The sequence below is a fragment of the Dasypus novemcinctus genome, chromosome 12 (genome assembly GCF_030445035.2).
Source record: "Dasypus novemcinctus isolate mDasNov1 chromosome 12, mDasNov1.1.hap2, whole genome shotgun sequence".
In the NCBI taxonomy this organism is placed as follows: Eukaryota; Metazoa; Chordata; class Mammalia; order Cingulata; family Dasypodidae; genus Dasypus; species Dasypus novemcinctus.
The window spans coordinates 37,660,920-37,680,903 of NC_080684.1; the positions used below are offsets into that span (position 1 = coordinate 37,660,920).

A 19,984-nucleotide genomic window follows, 5' to 3' on the forward strand; every position below is an offset into this window, starting at 1 on the left:
ATCCACCTTGTGGACTGAGTAAGAGGAGGGAGGGAGGTGTTTCAGAAGAAAGGGGGAAGGTTAGACTTCTGGAGGAACTTCCTCATGACCAGCAGCCTGAGAACTGGAGAGAGATGCGGACAGTGAGTCAGGAGCTTAGAGCTTTTCCTTCCAGTGGGCATGGGCTGTGTGTGTAGTGGTGGGGCGGGGGGGGATGGACTAATGAAGCTTGGTGAGTGATAAGGTGACCTCTGGAGGCATTCCAGGGGTCTGGATTTTATTTTTGGGGAATGGAAAAAGATGGCGGGCAGGTCACCGTCCAGGCTCCTGTCCTGCTGAGTCAATATTGACTCAGGAAGGAGGGGGAGATCCTTCCCCGCCCCTGGCGGTCCAAGCCATCCCGTCTGTCCGTCTGTCCAGGCCGCAAAGCAGAGGCCCAGACTTAGGAATGACAAAAATGTGTCTGAGCCTCACTGAGCTGCGGGAAGGAGCCACGGGGTAACACCCAAAAGACATAAAATAAAGCGAAAAGCTCCAGGTTTGGGGCTGGCAGGCCGGAGCTGCCCCACCCCTGTGTGTTTGAAAAGTTCAGATTCCTGCAGGCTGGTCTCCCACCCCCTGGGGACCCCCGGCGACGCCCTGGCGCCTCTGTTTCCTCGGATGTATCTGCGACTCCCTTTAGACAGCATCCTCCCCGTGCCTCGTCCAGTGCTCTCCCTCTGCCCTGTCTGCTCTGGAGAGGGGTCTCGAGGGGCTGGGGCTGTGAACTGCTTTCTCCTCGCCCTTGTCCTTTGGGAAGGAGCCTCAGAGGCGTCGCCTCTCTTCCTCCCCCTCGCTGTGCCCGATGGGTCCAGCTCTTCTGGAGAAGGCTCCTGCAGGGGCCTGTGCTTTCCCCTCACCCTGTCTTCTCCGGCCAGGTCCTCTCCAGCCCCCCCTTCCCTACCCCCTAAGGCCCTGGAATGGGACGAGGTGGGAGCCAAGGCCCGAGCAGGGCAGGGGGTCCGTGTTGTGTCTGGCCGCTCACCCAACCCTGCACCTCCTCTCCTGGCTCTCGCTCGGTGGCCCTGGGGGCCGTGGCCGGCCGGCGCCTGGGTCTGGGCGAGGGGGGCAGGGGTGTTGGCCACAGTTAGCATGGCGGTCACATTCGTCTCCAGGCAAAGCTGAGAACAGACGGCCCTGTGTCCTGGTGTTCTCCCCGCAGCCCCGCTCGCTCTCCTCCCTCTCGCCTCTTCTCCTTCCTCTCCCTCCTCTCATTCCTCCTCTGTCCCATTCGAGTCCCTCTGAGTCCCCTCCATGCCCAGGCTAAGGCCACCACCACCTCCTCCAGTCCCTCACCACCCCCAGTGACAGAGAGCCAAATGTTCTCCCTGCCAGCTCCCTTCTTCATCGGGCCCCAGGGCCAACGAGGAAAGCTCCCGCTGGCTTACTGAGCGCTCTGCACCTCGGTCTCCTGGTCTGTAAGATGGGGATGGCCACTGTCACGGGGTGGGGAGGATCTATGCACAGAACACTTCAGACCAGCCGCTGGCACGGGGTGGCCTTTCGAAAGCGTTAGCGCTCATCTTTAGGAAGCCCCAGCTGTGGGGGCGCACGGGACGCCCCTAGCTGCTCCTGACCTTAGGGCAGTGTCGTCCCCTCCTCTAAACTGCAGGCCACAAAGGTGGGTTTTCGGGGTGCTGGGCTCTACTGAGGGGAAGGGGTTGGCCGCTGGCTCCAAGCAGATCCCGTCTCCCCACCCCCACCGCAGCTCCCGCCCAGCCTGGAGGGAGGCTTCCCTTAGCTGTGTAGACTGCCCCAAAGGAGGGTATTTGTTCCACCCGGTCTCCCCCTGGAGGAAATCAAAGACAGGCGTCCACCTCCCAACTCGAGATTCCTAGGCTTCCTCCACCCTCCCTGCAGGAGGGGCATCCTCTCACCTCCCTCTCCTCCATCCTTGGGTTCTCGCACCGCCCTGGCCCTCGGGGCTGTGCCCCCACCCAGCCCTGGGCCCGAGGGGGAGATGCTGCTGCTGGGCCCCGAGTGCGCGCCCCTGCCTCCCGCTCCCCCGCCCCTCTGTCGTCCGAGAAAGAGCACATCTGGTTTGTGAATCTCTCTCATTCCAGCTTTCGGAGTTTGCCAGCTGCTGTTTCCTCTGTCGAGTTCAGGCCAAAAATGGGGGTGGGGGACAGCCGGGGGACTGAGTGAGGGCCAAGGGAGGGGGGGACCATGGCCGGGACGCAGAACGGAGGGGAGGTCAGAGTGACCAGCCCGTGACCTCGAGCCCGGGCTGTGAGTCCATCTCGGGGACGAGCCCCAGGTGGCATGGGGGTCCATTTCTGGACCCCGGACGTCCCACCCAGCCCCCTCCGGCCCCCAGCCGGCCGTGGCTGGCCAGGGGAGAGGACGGTGCTCCGGCATGCTAACTAGGCTGGCAAGCCGTGCTTCCCGGGAAGCCCTCACAGCTGGCCCAGTGGGGCAATGAACTCAGCATTATCCACCTCCTCAAGGGGCCTTTATTCCCGGCTCAGGGTGGGGGGTAAGAGGGGGGACCGGGGGGGCCGGGGGGGCCATCCTTGATGTGTTTCCTGAACTTGGTTCTCGTCCTGGCCAGGGGCCTGGGTGCCACCCCCTCTGCCAGAGATGGGGGTTAGGGCGGGGGGACATCTTCCCTGTGTGGCACCCCCCCAGACCCCTACCCCTCCCTGCCCGGGGCACCCACGCCCTTTATTCACACCTCTGCCCCGCAGGAGAGTCAGTGCACGGCTATCTTCCCAGGGGATGTGAGCCCCGGAGGGGCAGAGGGGGCCTCCCCAGGCCTTGGTACCCACAGCGCCCAGTGCGGTGCCCGGCACAGAGCTGCCCTTCAGGGTGCGCCAGCTGACTGGGAACGGAATGGACCCAGGCCGAGGAAGGGCGATCAGGGGCTGGGAGGCCAGGAACCCGGCTCGGGGAGGGGGTGCAGGGGGGCCCATCTTGCCATGGAGGACAGGGTGGTGGGGTCGGGAGGCACAGCCCTGATGGATGGTGGGAATGGCGAGGCTGGTGGGGGATGGGGCGCTGGCCATGCATGCGAGTCCCTGTTTTATCACTTGCCAGGCAAGTCACACGTGACCTCCCTCACGGCCTCTGTGGCTCAGTTTCCTCATCTGTGCAATGGTGGTGTTAGTAGTACTTCCTTTGTCATGGTGTGGACAGGGTTAAGCAAGATAACACATGGAAAGACTAATCCCCCAGGGCGCCTGGCACCTATTCAGCCTACAGTAAAAGTCAACCGTTACCACTCTTAGTTTCTCCTTGGAGAATGGGGTAAGAGAATGGGGCAGGGGCAGGGGGGCCGGGTGCAGGCAGTGGAAGGAAGGTGGGGGGTGTCCTGGATGTAGGAGCTTCACGTGTCGGCTGGGGTGAAGCCAGCTTCTAGAGGTCATCCCAACCACCCGCCTCTGCTCCCAGCTCTCATCCTGAGCACGATCTGGGTGCCCCTGTCCTCTAAGGCTGTCTGCTGAAAGGCCTCCCTGAGGCCTAACCAGCCAGGGAGGCTCTTCAGAGCGCCTGCGCCGCGCCCCGCCCCACCCTAGCCTTGCCCTCCTGGACCTCGGCTGATTATCATCTCCAAGCCACCGGTGCCAAGAGCACCCCCACACGTACATGTCCTTCCTGTGGGCCCAGTAACCTGGGGGTGGAGATGGGCAGGAGGCTGGGTTCAAGGGACCAGGTGTGACCCAGCGGGCAGAGGAACAGAGAGGAAGAGAAGGTAAAGAGGGAACCTACCAAAAGCCTGACGGTGCCCCCCGCCCCCACTGTCATTGTACAGGGCAGCCCGGGCTCTGCCCTGAGGAACAGAAGAAAGGCACGCTGGACACACAGCCTGGGGGCAGTAAAATGTGTTCCCCGGAGCCCCCACCCCCTACACCCCCAGAGTCACACGGGCTGTGGCCCAGAGTCTGGACCGGACCGAGATTGATGCTGGGGATGGAGGAGCAGCCCCGGGGAGCATCGCAACCCTGGGCCTGAGCTCCATCCTTCATTTTACACTCTCCCCTTTCTTTCCTTGCCCCAGCCCCCAAGACTTGCAACCCCAAGCAGTTTGCCTGCAGAGACCAGATCACCTGTATCTCGAAGGGCTGGCGGTGTGACGGCGAGAGGGACTGCCCAGACGGATCGGATGAGGCCCCGGAGATATGTAAGTCCCTTTCCCTATCCCAACCCCCTGACATAACCCTTTTCCTTCTGGCCTCAGACAAATGTTTGGGAACAGGATGGCTGATCTTTAGCTTGGTGTGGACCTTGCTCCGTGATTGTGTTTATCTGTGACGAGACCACCGAAACTGTCCTCTCCCTGCTCTTCAGAGGCCCCACCATGGTTCATGGAGTTGCCCGAAACCACCCTTTGCGTTTTTCCCTTGGCCACTGCGCTTCCGAGCCCACCGGGGATGTTCTGCCCTGGGCCGACGCCTCTAGCGGAAGGAGATGGCTCAGCCCCCTTTCCTTTCCATATCTCTTCTTCCTGCCATCTGAGCTGCCCCCACCCTTGATGAGTGCCCCCAGGTTTTGCCGGCGCCCGTTCCTGTCCTTGGGCCAAAGGCCACAGGCTCTTGCTCAGCCTCTGTACCAGAAGCCCCGCCCCTGTGTGCACAGTTTCCCGCCACCTCCGCCTTCCCCTGCCCCCCCATAAGTGGTGTAATCAGAGGCAGCTGTTGAAACTGGGAGAAAGGGCCCCACCCAGCTGTTACCCTGCCCGTGGGGGCCGGAGGACTTGCTGGTGGCCCCTGGAGCCTGGGACAGCTGCTGAGTCCTGGGGTCTCCACCTCCAGCCTCCCCCGTGCTCGGCTCATCTGGCAGGGTCTGGGCAGCCCCTGCACTCTCTGTTCTCCCTCCGGGCTTGGTCCTGGGCCCAGCCCCTGCCCTCTCCTCTCACCCCCACCCATAATTATCAGGGGTCATTTGGGGGCTGGAAAGGGAGCCAGCAGTTCTCTGTCTCACGCCCATACCCTGCCCTGGAGCGTGTCTGTGGTGGGTGCTTCATCTGGACCCCCTTCTCGTCTGATGCCACCTTCACCCATCACCTTTTGGACTCTGAGGCCTAGGTGATGTGGGTGAAGAAAGCCGTGCCGGGGGGCTGCATCTGGCTCTCGTGGTCCATTCTTCCTTTAGCTTGATGCCAACCCCACTGTGTACACATCCCCACACTGCTCACATTATATGCACTCCTGGACGCGTCCCACCCACGCCCAGGCCCACCCAGGCACGGGCACTCCCACGTCTGCACACACACAGATACCAGCACCAGCACGGATGCATTCTCAGAATCTCAGACGTGAACGCAGAAACAGATACCCCAGACCCACACACGGCCGTGCAAACACTCACACAAGCCCAGGCTCACTAAGCCCTGGAGACCCACAGACCCCAGGAGAACCCGCCTGCGTAGAAACAAGTGCCCGCGCTGCTGAACAGTTGCACACATCACCCCGCTCAGGCGGGCCACTCCTGCCCAGTCACACCTGTAGATGCCCTCGCGCACGCACACACACACACTCATCCACACGCCGTCCAGGCTGGGGGGCAGGCTGCCAGCAGGCAGTGGTCTGACTCCCAGCTCATAGCACCCTGGCCCACGTGGCCTCCTTGGCATGCCCTGCAGAGCTCTCCTGCCCCTTCTCCCCAGTCTACCCACCTGGGCAACAGAGGAAGTACCCTAGACCTCACCAGTCCACCACAACTTTTGGGCTTCCCAAATCCTTCCGTCACACAAATGCTTTGTGGTTGGATGTCTAGACAACATCTGTCCAATAGAAATAGAGTGTGAACCATGCAGGTCATTTAAAAGTTTTCTAGTAGCCACCTATAAAAGGTCAAAAGAAACAGATGAAATTAGTTTTTTTTTTTTTAGGGGATACTGGGGATTGAACCTGGGACCTTGTACATGCAAAACAGGCGTTCAACTGCTGAGCTACACCTGTTCCGTGAAATTAATTTTAATAATAGATTTTATTTAACCCACCCAATGTATCCAAAATACTATCCTTTCAGCATATAATCCATGTAAACGTTATTACTGAGATCTCTCACATTGTTTATTTTGTCCTAAGTCTTTGGATTCTGGTGTGCATTTTGCACTTACAGTTTGAAGTCGCCACAATAGGCACCTACGGCTGGTGGCCACGTATTGGACAGCACAGTTCTGGAAGCCTTGGCCTGGCTCTCGGCCCCAGGCTCTGTGACCCAGGGAGATATGGGATGGAAGTGTTCTTCATCATGGGAGCTTCTCTGCTTCCCTCAGCTCATCAAAACCTTGCACCTTGGACTTCAGCCTGTCTCTTGAGCATAGAATCGGGGCATTTGGGGAGTAAACTCTTTGCTGAAGGCCCAGTGTCCCACTGTGCCTGACTGCTCCCAGTTGTGTGTTTATCAGTGGGAATGGTTTAGAAGAGCTCTAGGTGGAAGGGTGACTCCTCCTGAGATCTGAAGAATACCTGGGTCTGGAACTCCAGCCTCAATTTATCCCTGCTCAGTGAGCAGCTGGCAGCTGGCCACTAACAGCCAGCTGGCTCACGATGACCCTTCCATCTGCCCTCAGGTCCACAGAGCAAGGTCCAGCGATGTCAGCCCAACGAGCACAACTGCCTGGGCACCGAGCTGTGCATCCCCATGTCCCGGCTCTGCAATGGGATCCAGGACTGCGTGGACGGCTCGGACGAGGGGCCCCACTGCCGAGGTAAGGGCTCGCCGCACGTGCTCCTGTCCCAGCCCAGCCTCGCCAGTGGGGTGGCTGCAGAGGGCTCTCAGCCAGTCAGCTGTTGGATTGGAGGCCAAACAGCTTGAGGATTGTCCTCTCACCTTCCGTTGGGATGAGGCCTTGTCTGGCTCCCTACACAGATTTGCCACCAAACAAAGAGCAGCCAAAATTGGTGGCCTCCTTGGGCTTGGAGCTTAGTGGAACAGCCCAGGGGACCGCACCCGGGGCCAGGCCCTAGCCCAGGCACTCCCACAAATGCTTTGTGCACTTGGACAAGTCACTGCCGGGCTCCAAGTTTTCCATCTGTAAAATGAGAGCTTTAAACAATGTCAGTGTTTGCATACCTTTTTTTGGAATAGTGAAGGCCCATTTTCCAATGGCTGTGCCCCTAAGGCACCCCGCAGGAACTGCAGCTCTTGAGGCACCCTCCTAGCTGCTTTGGACCCTCTGTCTCTGACAGTCTGGGATCTTGGCTGTGCTGTCCGATGCCTCGGAAAATTTAGGAAAGTCACCCAGGCTGAGGAGGGGACATTAGGACATTAGGTCAGACCACCTGCCCACCTGCAGCTCAGGTCACCAGCCCTGCATCCTTGCCTGTGAGGCGCCTGGGGGCCAGGGAGAGTCAGGGTCACTGTGTGAGCAGCTGGGGGCAGTGACCCCCCAGCAGGGCGGCCGAGGCTCAGGCCTGCATAGCAGGAGATGGCACGGCGGCTGGGGGCTGGGGTAGAAGCGCCGGCTTCGCCAGCCCCTCGGGGCGGGGCGGTGTTCCCGGCTGCGGGGCCCCGGTGCCTGTGCGCATGTCCGATGGCTGCCCGGTGCCTGTGCGCATGTCAGAAAACATCTGCCTGTGGGAGGAGACACATCTGGATCCTGTTCACTCGGGGCGGGAGGTGTGGAGCAAGGAAGTTTGTGGAAGATTTTTCTCCTTCCCTTTGGTTTGTTTTGCATGTTTTGGTCTGAGGCTCTTGGGCTGGGATGCAGCGTGTGGGCCCCGGGGCTGACTTCAATTACCACGCACGCCCCGTCTTATCGGATGGCACATGTGAAAAGCAGCTTCCTCCTACATACCTTTTCAGCTTCAAAATCAACAGAGAAGCTCAGAAATGTACCGTTTGAACTTCCTTCTCTGATGTTACAGATTTAGGCCTCCTCGTGCTCCCCCATCCCCACCCCACCATCCAGAAGAGAAACTCTTTTTTCCAGAATAAACAGTTTTTTCCCCCTTTGTGGAGGAAGGCTGGACAGGCAGCACATTTGGACTCTTGGGTAGGGTGGGGAGCAGAAAGAATAACTGGGGCTAGCCCCCCATCCTACCTCCTCCTGGCAGGCTTAGTGCCTCCAAACATCTTAGCATCTTGGACTACTCTCTCTCCTAGGTAGGGGGGGGAGTGGGGGCGCGAGGCAGCTGGACAAAGGGGTCTTTGTGGCCAGGCCGCCTGGCCCCACGCAAGGGCCATTAATTGGGTCGCTGGTCTGGGGGGGCAGCTGCTCTCCTACCTCTCCCTGCTCCAGTCTCATTCCCTTCTGTCTTCCCCGTGGAAGTGGGTCAGTGGCAGGAGAAAGATTAGAGAAGGATCCCGAGGGAAACGCTTCTGCTCCTCCTCCTCGCCCTCCACCTGGGCCTCTCTCGCAAGCCCTGGGGCCCTGCGGATGGGGTTGAGGGTCCCTCCTGGCCAGAGCCAGGCTCCTTCAGGGGCCGCCGTGCGCCCCCAGCCCTGACGCCACCACGGCCATCCCCAGGCAGCGCGGATGAGAAGCAGGTGGAAGGGGCAGGACGCACTGTCCCCCCTCCCTCTTGACCCCAACAAAGTCCCAGGACCCCTCCCAGTGGGGACAGAGGGTGTCCAGAGCTCCCAGAGCAAGGAGACATGGGCTCTCAGCCCAGCTCTGCCGGAATTGGCTGGGTGACCTTGGGCCCGTCTTTAGGCCGGCTCTGAGCCTCGGTTTCCTCCCTTCCGAAGCCCCTCCCGTCTCCAGCATCGCAGCCCTTGCTGGTGGTTTCTGAGGGCTTGATGGGAGCTGGGGGAAGGGTGCAGGCTGGCTGTGGCTGCCAGGTCTGGGGCCTGAGTGTGTGCCTCCTGCCCCCACACAGAGCTCCGCGGCAACTGCTCCCGGCTGGGCTGCCAGCACCACTGTGTCCCCTCCCTCAGCGGGCCCACCTGCTACTGCAACCACAGCTTCCAGCTGCAGGCAGACGGCAAGAGCTGCAAAGGTAGGCGAGCGGTGCGCTGTGCGCGTGCGCGGGCTGGGCAGGCCGGGGGGGCTGACGTGCAGAAAAGGGGATGGAAGGTGCAGGAGATCGAGCCCTCAGCGCGGGCTTCCACCAGACTTTAAAAAGTTCGTCTTAAAACTAAAGGTCATATGTGAATTTTCTTGTCCTAAAAAAATTGAAACATTACACATAAAATCAAAGTCCTCTGACAAATCATCTTCAGTTCTGATCCCTTTCCCATCTCTGCGGAGGTGAACACCGCTATCAGTTTGCTTTTCTCTCCCAGGCCCTTTGTATGCATTTGTATACAGGTGCTTGTGGGAAATCTAATTGGAAGCATTGTTTATGTGTGTGTGCTCTTTTTTACGTAAATGATATCATTCTCTACATAGCTTTTTTTCGGTGTGTTTTCACTCATCAGTATGTTCTAGAGATCTTTCCGTGTTACTATGTAGAGTTCTTCCTCGTTCTCTTAAACCACTGTGACGTATGATTATTGCCACAGTTTATTTAGCCATCCCCTATGGGTGAGTAAGATGTTCCCAGTTGTTCTCTGTTGCAAACAATGCAAACTTTTCTGTTTTAAATTTGCCTCCCTCGGGTCTTTGAGCAAATGCCACCTTCTCAGGGAGGCCATCCCACCCCCACCACCTGCATCCTCTGTCTCTTTTCTCTGCTTAATTTTTGTCTATAGTGCCAGTCACTTTCCATCGCACTAACACTTCTGATTTACCATTTTTTGTTTCATTTAGTATTGTAATAACAATGTATTTCATTTATCAGAACATGCTTTTCACAAGGGCAAGGTTTTGGGTCTGTTTTTTTTACTTTTTATTCTGAAATACTTTCAAGTTTGCAGGACAGTTACAAAAATAATACAAGTCCCATGCAAAGAACTCCAACATACCCCAACCCCTCCCCCTGGAGATAGCCAGACCCAGTAATTTTAACATTTTACCACATTTGCCACATCACTGTAGCTATCTGTCCATCATTTTATCAATCCGTCTATCTATCCATCTATCTATCTGTACCTATTTCTCAATCCATTTTCTGAACACTGAGTGTAGATTATATACCACATGCTCCTTGAACACTTAATACTGCCGTGTACATTTCCTAAGAACAAGGATATTCACTCATATATCCACTTAAGTGCAGTTATCAAGTTCAAGAACTTTAACATGACATAAAGCTTACAGTTTATATTCCTTTTTTTCCCCATATATCCCAGTAATGACCTTTTGAGCCTTCTCCCTTGTTTGATCCTGTCCAGGATCATATATTGCCTTCAATTGTCATTGTCTCTTTGGTTGCTTTCTCTCTCTCTCTCTCTCTCTCTCTCTCTTTAATTGTGGGAACATATATAGAACATGAATTTCCCCATCTCAACCACAGCCAAGCAGAGCATTCGGTGGGATTAATGACATTCACAATATTGTGGTGCCCTCACCACTTTCCCTTACTAAAACTTTCCCATCTCTCCAAACAGAAACCCTGCACCCATTATGCCTTAATTCCTGTTCCCTTCGCCCCTCCCTCCACCCATGGCAACTATATTCTAACTTCTGTTTCTGTGAGCTTGCACATTCTCCAATATTTTCTTTTAGTTACCATGGAGCTTAAATTTAACATCCTGAATGTTAACAATCATTTGGATTGTTACAATCTCATTTGTTTTGATACCAACTTCACATCAGTAGTATACTCAAACTATGTTCCTATACCCCTCTGTCCCATCACCTTTATGTAGCTCTTGTCACAAATTACATGTTTATACATATGAGTACAAAACCACTGACTCATCATTACATTTTAAGTGTTTGCCTTTTAGATCCTGTAGGAAGTAAAAATTGGAGTTACAAACCAAAAATATAGTAGCACTGGCATTTGTATTTACTCCGGTCATTACCCTTACTGGAAATCTTTGTGTCTTCCTATGACCTCAATCTGTTGTCCAGTGTCCTTTCCTTTCAATCTGCAGAACTTCCTTTAGCATCTCTTTTAGGGCCGGTCTAGTGGTGATGAACTCCCTCAGCGTTTGTTTATCTGGGAGTGTCTTGATCTCTCCCTCATTTTTCAAAGAGTTTTGCCAGATACGGAATTCTTGGTTGGCAGAGGTTTGCTTTCGGGCATTTAAATATGTCATCTCACTGTCTTCTTGCTGCCATAGTTTCTGATGAGAAATCAGCGTTTAATCTTATAGAGGCTCTCTTGTATGTAACATGCTGCTTCTCTCTCGTGGCTCTCAATTCTCTCTTTAGCTTTGGCAGTTGACACTTTGATTATAATATGCTGCAGCTTGGATCCATTTACGTTTTTCCTGTTTTGAGTTCATTAAGCATCTTGGATGTGTATATTCATGTCTTTCGTTAAATTTGGGTAGTCATCAGCCATTATTTCTTTGAATATTCTTTTTGACCTTTTCTCTCTTTCTTCTTCTCCTCCTGGGTCTCCCATAATGCATATATTGGTACACTTGATGATATCCCACGAGTTCCTCAGGCTCTGTTCACTTTTCTTCATTCTTTCTTTCTTCTGCTCTTCAGACAGTGTGGTTTTAATTGTCTTATCTTCAAGTTCACTAATTCTTCTGCCAGCTCCAATCTGCTATTGAACTCCTCTAGGGAATTTTAATTTTGTTACTGTGATCTTCAGCTCTATTTGGTTCCTTTCCATAATTTCTACCTCTCTAATACCATTCTCTTTGTAATCATCCTTATTTCCTGGTTTCCTTTAGTTCTTTGAGCATAATTAGTACCATTTTTTTAAGTCTTTGTCTGGTATATCCCAGGCTTGGTCCTCCTCATTCATGATTTCTAATGCTTTAATCTTCTCCTTCGCCTGGGCCATCGCTCCCTGTTTGATTGTTTTGTAATCTTTTGTTGAAACCTGGACATTTTGATACTTTAATGTGTATCACTAAAATTCAGACTCTGAGTTCTCTGTTCCTTAAGTTTGTAGTCACTGGTGTTATGGCAGCGCTTTCTTTGAATGCCAGGAGCTAACAAAAAAAAAAAAGAAGAAGAAGGGAAAAAAGGAAAACACCTTTCCCAGTCTTTCCATATTGACCATTACAAGTGCACTCCCTAGAGTGAGTTTGGAGAATCGCTCCAGACCAAAGCACTGGGGCTTCCCTTGTCCTTTCTGCACGTGGCCCTAAGAATTCCCCCATTTACAGATACAAACGTCATGTCTTCCCTAGGAAACAGTTTCCTCATGGTGTAGTGCGCTGGGCTGCATGCCCTACAGCCAGCAGTTCCTTGCCCAGGCAGCGTGACTTGACGCTCTTCCACAGCATTCTGTAGGAGAGCTCTGTGAGCTGCCTTCTACACTCAGGGCAAGTTCTGGGGCTATGGGTCCCTTAGGCCCCCGCCAGACAGGTTGGGCCAGACATACATGCTCCCAGCATGTGCACGACGATTGCTCTGCTCCCTCCAGAATGGGGACAAGTGATCTGGTGAGAGGTGGGGGAGGAGCCAGCCAGGGCTCCAGGAGATCCTACCTCTTTTAAGCCTGTTTTGGTTTTTTTTGATTCGGCACTTACCTTGTTACTGGAGTTCTTTAACTGTTTTCTGGAACTTTGTATCCCCAGAACTTAGCACGGTATCTGGCACATAGTAGGTAGTCAAGAACTTGTTACCAAACAAATGAAGGGATGTGCACGTGCATGGATGTGTCTCCAGGGTGGGTACCGGGAATGGACCTACTGGATCATAAGGTTCACACGTTTCAGGTTTTAGTAGGTTCTGCTAAATTGTCCTCCAAAGTAGCTGTAAAGATGGACACACCCACCAATGGTGTGGGAGTGCACTCTGCACTCACTTCTCTCCTTCCTCTGCAAATAACCACACTCCTGCTCTTTTCCCACAGACTTTGACGAGTGCTCAGTGTACGGCACCTGCAGCCAGCTATGCACCAACACGGACGGCTCCTTCACGTGCGGCTGCGTCGAGGGATACCTGCTGCAGCCAGACAACCGCTCCTGCAAGGCCAAGAACGGTGAGTGGGCTCACCCGTGGCCACGGCACAGGGCGCCCTCGGTGCTGCTCCCCGACAGGCAGCAGTCTGAGATGTCTCAGGGCCCCGGGCCGCGTTGACCCTGCCCTGCCCTGTCCCCAGAGCCCGTCGACCGGCCCCCTGTGCTGCTGATCGCCAACTCCCAGAACATCCTGGCCACATACCTGAGCGGGGCCCAGGTGTCCACCATCACGCCCACCAGCACACGGCAGACCACAGCCATGGACTTCAGCTACGCCAACGAGACCGTGTGCTGGGTGCACGTCGGGGACAGCGCCGCCCAGACGCAGCTCAAGTGTGCCCGCATGCCCGGCCTGAAGGGCTTTGTGGACGAGCACACCATCAACATTTCCCTCAGCCTGCACCGTGAGTCGCCCGCTCCCGGCGAGGGTGGGGAGGCTGGCGGAGATGGGCGAGAGGGGCCCTGTTGGGGCAGAGGCCAGGACCCGACAGGGTGGCTGGGTGGGGGGAGGCAGGATGTAACCTGATGAGGCCGTGCAGGGGCTGGGCACGACGGTGGCTGCTGGCCGCGGCAGAGTCCCGCCTGTGCTTCCGCCCCGCTCTGGGGGCTGAGCCTCTGGGCGGCCCCTGCCTTTCTGACCCAGGGCTGGGATGGACTCGGAGCACAAACGGGGGCTGAGCGAACCATGAATAGTCCATCTCCGTAGACCAGGGACTGTCCCGTTTTGTGGCAGCGGATAGAGGAGGGATGATTTGAGTGCAGAGGGGCTTTCCCGGGCAGTGGGAGCCGTGGCAGGAGAAGGAAGAGGCCTGGAGCCGGGGGAGGGAGGGCGAAGGAGCGGAGCTGGCTGGGTCCCGTGGGGCGCATACAGGTTCTGCCCAACTCTGTGGCAGTGAACGGGACTAGGGGAGGAGCAGTGCGGGTGGGGCCACGCGAGCTCCCAGCCGTCCTTCGTCCTTCGCTGTCCCAGGGGTGGGGAGAAGGGACGTCACCGGGGAGGGAGCACGGCCAGGCCTGGAGCCACTGCCGGAGCAGCTTGCCTCAGATGCTGGTACACAAACAAACACAAAAACCCAACCACTTTAGAGTTAACATCTAGTGTCATCACGTTTCCACCAGATTTGGCACGAGGGCAAGAATCTGTGGCCTGTGGTTGATCCGACCCCTGGGGGAGGGTAACTTGACCTGGGCCCTTGAACAAACCACAAAATTCCCTCTCTGCCTTGCTTTCCTAATCTGCAAAATAGGTTTAAACTTGTCTGCCCAGATCAGATCAGTTGAAGTGGAAGCCAGTGGTTAGTAAAGAAAGGCGAGCACAGCAGCTTTAGGAAGGCGAGGTGGAGCAGCACCTCGAGCCTCCCTAAAAGGTCTTCTAGCACCTTCATTCATTCCCCGGGGACAATCCCCACAAGAGACTAAGATCCCTGCAAAGGACCGGCCTCCGGGGATGGTGTAGAATGGGGGTCCTCTCACAGCCCGCGCCCTCTGAACCCTGGCCTAGTGGTCCACGCCTCAGCCCCTGGCTCCTCCAGAGCATCCCAGACCGTGTGCAAGGGCAGCTGCGGCCTGAGGCGCGCCTCTGGTCAGATGTAGCTCTCCCTGGGGGTTGGGGCTGGGGGCCGCCGAGCCTGGTGGGCCGAGCCTGGAGCCGGTGGCAGGTAGGGTGGGATCGGGGCAAGACCGCACCGGGCAGCTGCCACCCCCTGCTCCGGGGCCCCTGCTCCACTCCGCGGGCCTGTCTAGACAAACAGCCCCAGCAGTTTCCCTCCCTGGCCCAGCCTCACAGCCGGGTGATGGGCTCCTGGTAGGCGGCTAGGGGAGCCTTCTCAGCTGCTGCTCTGGTCTGGGCCCCCCTGCTGCCTTCCTTCACCAGAGAAGCAGGAAATGGCCTCAGGCAGGCACCCCTCCCTTGGCAAACAGAGCCTGCCGCCCAGTCTGCTAGGTTCCCTGGGCCCCTCTGGGGCAGAGTCCAGGAGGCTGGAGGAGACCAAGGTTCTGGGAGGAAAGCTAGCGGGGTGAATGAGTGGGTCCCTCTTGCCCCGGCTTCTGTCCATTCCTTCCCTCCCTGCCCCTACCCATTCCCCATGCCGCCTGAATGTCTGGCTGTCACCCTGAGGATGGTTATTTTGCTCTCATCCCACAAACTAATTATGGGCCCAGTGCTGAAGATGTCGGAAGCGTCTCTCCCCGGCACTCCCCACCCCCCCAGCCCCCACCAGCCCCCATTCATCTCCCTTCCCAGGAGGGGCCGAACGGCCTGCCCTGGTGGTGAGGTGGCCGGCTCACCTGCGCAGTGGGCCGCTGGCCTGTAATTAGCTCTCCCCGCAGGGCGAGGAAGAAAGACTGAAGGTCTTTCTCCCCACTCTCTGGGGCAGCCCTCCCTGGAATTGTCTATTCTTTGCTGAGACTCTGGGACCCCTGGGCTGAGCCCCAGGCAGGACAGAGAGGCAGACCTGGAGGGAGTCAGGCCTGCGGGTGCGGGGAGAAGGGGGGGCCTGTCCCAGAGAAAACTCTAGAGACAGAAATAGAATAGAAGGAAGGAAGGAGGCCAGGAAGTGAGCCTGTTTCACATGGGTCCTGGGCATGAAGAGTCAGATCTGCCCAGGGGTCCAGAGAGCCCGAGAGGGCCCTCCACGCTCTGCTTCTTGGAGAAGTGGTTGGTCCAGCTTCTGGGAAAGGCTCCTTGGAGCCAGGCTCGGCTTTAGAGGTCCAGCTTTTTCCGGTCTCAATCCCAGCTCCTTCCTTCTGCTTCTGTTCGGCCCGAGTCCTTATATTTCTAAAAGGTGTCATGTGTGCACTTTCTTTCCTCAGTTGAGTCCCTGGCCTGCAGACCCTTCGCCTGGCATCCATGTCTTTTGTTGGCCTGGATTTGGGGGGCGCCTGGGGACCTGGACCCCATCTCTTCCCCGTCCTCCCCTCTGTTGCTGTCCCACCAGGAGGACTGGGGAGGATGACGGCCGAGGGCAGAAAGACACTGTAGAGGCACCAAGATGAAACCCTCGCATTCGAATGCGTTTCCAAAGTGGGTCCATCTTGATTTTAGGTGACACATAGACGGTCATTTTTTTATTGTCTTAGTTATATTTTATTTAATATTCATTAGGAAACGCCTACAATTAGCATACCAAATCTATGGTTTCATAGATTGCTTAGGCTGCAGCAGATAAGAAAAGGATTTAGTTCAAAGGCATAGTAAGTAAGTAATAGTACAAGCTCAACAGACACACGGCAAACATTTCGGAGGTGGTACATAAAAGGATGGCGTTCTGGAAACTGCAGGTTCAACAGGCCTGGCAGTACGAGCGCCAGGACATGGCCTGCCCACTCTACTTCCCCCATCACCCCCTCAAGGAACCTCACACCCAATTCGGCCTCGTACAGGGCTGGCAGTTGAGTCTCCTGACCCCAGCCCTGCGTTTCCTAGGCTGAACTCCTCTGCCCTGTTCTCCCTTCCACTGCAGTGCTCTCCCGGGCCGGAGGGTGTTTCCATGTAGAGGAAAAGAAAGGGCAGACGGCAAGAGTGCGGTGCTCGGGAGCTGCTGGGGCTCCACTAGAGGCCTGGAAGGAAATGGGGTCTGCCGAACCCACCAGCAGTTTGGACTGGCTGTGAGGGGTGCTCAGGAGGGGTCCTCGGGTATCACAGGCTGCATAGGGAAGGCAAGGGGGGGGACAGGGAGACCCAGCCACGGCCCACTAGGCTGCAGTGGGCAAGGTTGCGAAATGGGTCCCCAAGTCCAGCTGGCCAACTTCACTTTTCCCTCCCTCTCTCTGTTTTAGTGGTTTTAAAATCACAGCAGGAAATGAGGTAGCACTCCGTCTAGGGGGGAGACAGTGAGGGGCAGACAGCAGCCCCTCTGTGATGAGCGGGTGTCCCCAGCTGGAAGGGGAGCTGTGTTCCCGCTGACGGGGCACCCCCAGGCCGTCGTGGCCCCCTGGCGCCCCTGGCCTAAGGGACCCTTCCAGGCTCTACCTAGGAAGGCCAAGCACCCGCTTCCTTGGCCGTTCAGACCCACAGGGTGTCCGAATCCGAGGCGGTGATCGGGCTCCAGCCGCCCCGCTCTTTGGCTCTGAGCCCCCTGCACTTTGGCTCTTGTGCTTCCCATTCCCGGCCGGAGTTTCCTAATCCCGTCGCAGCCCTTTCTCCTCTCTCGCAGGCAGGGCCAGCCTGTGTCTCTCGGCACCAATCCAGCCCTGTCCTCTCCTCCCCCGCTGTCTCCCTCAAGTTGCCTTTCCACCCAGCCTGCTCCCAACACACCCCCTCCCTGTTTTCAAGCCAAAGGAACTGAAGCAAGAGAGATGCGTTTCAGAGCCCGGAAAGGGGTTCTTAGCAGCGGGAGGACCCTGAGCCAGGCCGGGCCGCGGAGTCCGGGCCTCTCCTCCCGGGGATGCAGCGTGCACACTCGTTGCCTCTTGGGGGCCTGGGGCTGGCAGGGGAAGGGGACAGGGCACGGACCCAGGTTGGAAGGACCGCAGGGGCAGGAAGGGCACCCGAGGATAGTGGTGACCTGATGTGGCCGAGCCCCAGACTTGGAAGCAAGGAAGAGCTGAAGTCAGGGCCCGTCAGGAGCAAGAGCCAGGAGCCAGGGCCTGCCCCAGAGCAGCGGCCAGGCGCGCCCCGGTGCCTTCCGTCTGGAGGGCTCCTGCAGCAGCGGGACCCCTGGGCAGACTGTCCTCCCTGTGGTATTCCAAGCCCCAGCAAGGCCAGAGAACGAGGGGCTCTGAGTAGAAGGGAAGGGGAAAAAATGATGTACCGCTGTAGGACGGCAGAGTGAGCTCTAAGTGCTCAATAAATATTTGTCGAATGAATCAATAAATGTGTCAGGTGCTGGGACGGAGATGAGAGCCGGCGCCGTGCCCTCACATTGCTGGGGCTCGTGGGAGCCCTGACTGGGGAAATCTGGGAGCCTGAGCCAAAGCTTGCAGGACAGGAGGTGTTAGCCCCAAACTGGCCACCTGGGGGCCCACCTGGGGTCAGGAGGGCTCTGGAGTCGGGCTGCAGGCACAGATGATGACCTGGTGGAGAAGGTGGGGAAGGACAGAGCTGGGCTAACGGGTTGGGGGGTGGTACCAGCACTAGCCCCCAGGGGTGGCGTGTTTATTGTGGGCCGGGCCCTGTGCTCGGCGCTGTTCACGTACCATCCCACTTTATAGGTGAGGAGACAGACGCAGACTTAAGTGTTCTGACTCGGCCACGGTCCCAGGGGGCAGAGCCAGGGTTCAAACGCGGGCTGTGCAGGGCCCAGGACAACGCGGAATGATGGGGAGGGATGCGGAGAGGCTCCTGGTGCTGGGGAAATAGTGCACGTGCCGGGGGGGCCCCCAGGCCCCCGCCGTGCCACAGTCACATCTGTCAGCGGAAGGCAGAGCGGAAGTGGAAATGGCTCCCGCTCCCCATCCAGGGAGCTCGGGCCCTTTCCTGCAATCTTGGGGTGTGTGGATGTGTTGGGGGATATTTTCTAATGGCACAGAGGTCCCCTTACTTCCCCGGAGTTTCTTTCTTGTAGGGAGTGTGTCTGGCATCCTAGCTGAAGCTGGGGTCTTCTTGGGAACGGGGTGGGGGCCACTTGGGGAAGAAATCAGGCCCTGTTTCGGGAAATGCCTTTTGAATAATGTGACGATGGAGGAAGTTGAGAAAAACTGGAGTTCGTGGGGAGTGCAGAGTGCGAGCCCCGGGGAGGGGTCTGGGGAGGGCTTGGCAGTTACACACACACCCCAGGTCTATTCTGGGGCCTGGAACTGAAAGTCCTTTGAGTCATCCCAGCGGGCTGTGGTCTCTGCTGTGTCTTCCTCAGCCCCCTCCCAGCTTCCTAGCCCCCCTTCTCTGAGCCTGACTCCCCAGCACCTCGGCCCTCAGACACCCCCGCCCTTCTCCCTCTTCTCCCTCAAGGCTGCTCTTTGGCTTATCTGAGCCTCGCCGGTCCTCAGGCTCTGCGGCCTTTGGCCAGGGGTCCTGGGGGGTGTGGGGGGGTGCAGCCCAAGGAGCCGGGAGCCAGGGGCTGGGGCCAGAATGCTCACGTCCCCTGGCCTAGCCCGGGATCCCTCCTGCCCCGTGGCGGGTGGCCGAGCGTGCCCGCGTGCACGTGCGTGTGTGCGCGTGTGCATGCGTGCTCTGTGGTGGGGGCAGGCAGAGGAATCTGGACTTCAGGAGAGAGGAAAATAATGCGGTGGAGGGGGGTTGGGTAACAAAGGATTTTGCTCGCAACTAATAGTCTCCAGCTGCAAAAATACCAAACGGGAGGCCGGGCCGGGCTGGGGACTCCGGTTCTTGCCAACGCTCTCCGGCCTGCTGAGTGGGGCCCTGCCTGGCCTTTGGGGAGGTGGAAGGGGGAGAGGGCTTGAGTTCCCCCGCCTCCCGGCCAAGGTAAATAACCGAGAGCGGGGTCACTCCTGCCGCCTTCCTTCCCGGAACTGAACTGGGAGAGGATCCTGGCCAAGGGAGGTTCTAGGGCCGGGCGCATCCTGAGGCTGGGGGATGGTTATGGAGCTGCACCTGGGATGAGCAGCATCAGCTCTGGGCAGGCTTCTTCCTCCTCCCCCGTTGCCAAGGGAAGGGTGGATGGGGAGAGCAGGGGCAGGGTGTGCCAGGCCTGGAGCTGGGCAGTGACTCAGGGAAGCCTCAGGAAGTTGGAGAGAAGGACATAGCTGTGCCAGCTGGTGCTGGGAAAATAGTATCATGCCCGGAGCCCCCAGACCCCCACCGTGCCCACCAAGTGAAGGGCACACAGCCCTGTTTGCCTTTCAGCCTCCCCGCTGGCCGCCTGGGGCAGCGGGCAGGTCCCTCCCTTTGGGACTTTGGTTTCCTTTGGAGGCGGCCCAGCGGCGATCATTTTAATCTGTCCTCTCTGTGGTAACGGCGTGTGGGGGGCAGAGTTGGATCGCCTTTCCCTTGAGCCGGGCCCTCCTCCTGCACGGCCTGGGCCCTGCACTCCCCTGGCTGCTCTGTCCCCTCCCTGGGACCTTGTCGGGACGGGGCAGCACCGGGGGCCCAGCGGAGGGAGTGCCGGGTTTGGGGATGTGTCAGCACTTACAGGAATGACCCCTCATCCCAGTGAACCTCTTTCTCCAGTCGTCTCAGGGTGGGGGTTGACAGCGGAGA

The 19,984-nt window shown here is 57.4% G+C and overlaps 1 protein-coding gene across 1 annotated transcript in view; it reads left to right on the forward strand.

The window, feature by feature from the left end:
* LRP1 (LDL receptor related protein 1) overlaps window positions 1-19,984 on the forward strand; it is a 79,303-nt gene that overhangs the window by 4,535 nt on the left and 54,784 nt on the right. The window contains exons 2-6 of the mRNA XM_058308298.2: window positions 4,016-4,138; window positions 6,536-6,673; window positions 8,787-8,906; window positions 12,780-12,908; window positions 13,029-13,292. Coding sequence (XP_058164281.1) covers window positions 4,016-4,138; window positions 6,536-6,673; window positions 8,787-8,906; window positions 12,780-12,908; window positions 13,029-13,292 — 774 coding nt within the window. The remainder of the gene's footprint in view (window positions 1-4,015; window positions 4,139-6,535; window positions 6,674-8,786; window positions 8,907-12,779; window positions 12,909-13,028; window positions 13,293-19,984) is intronic.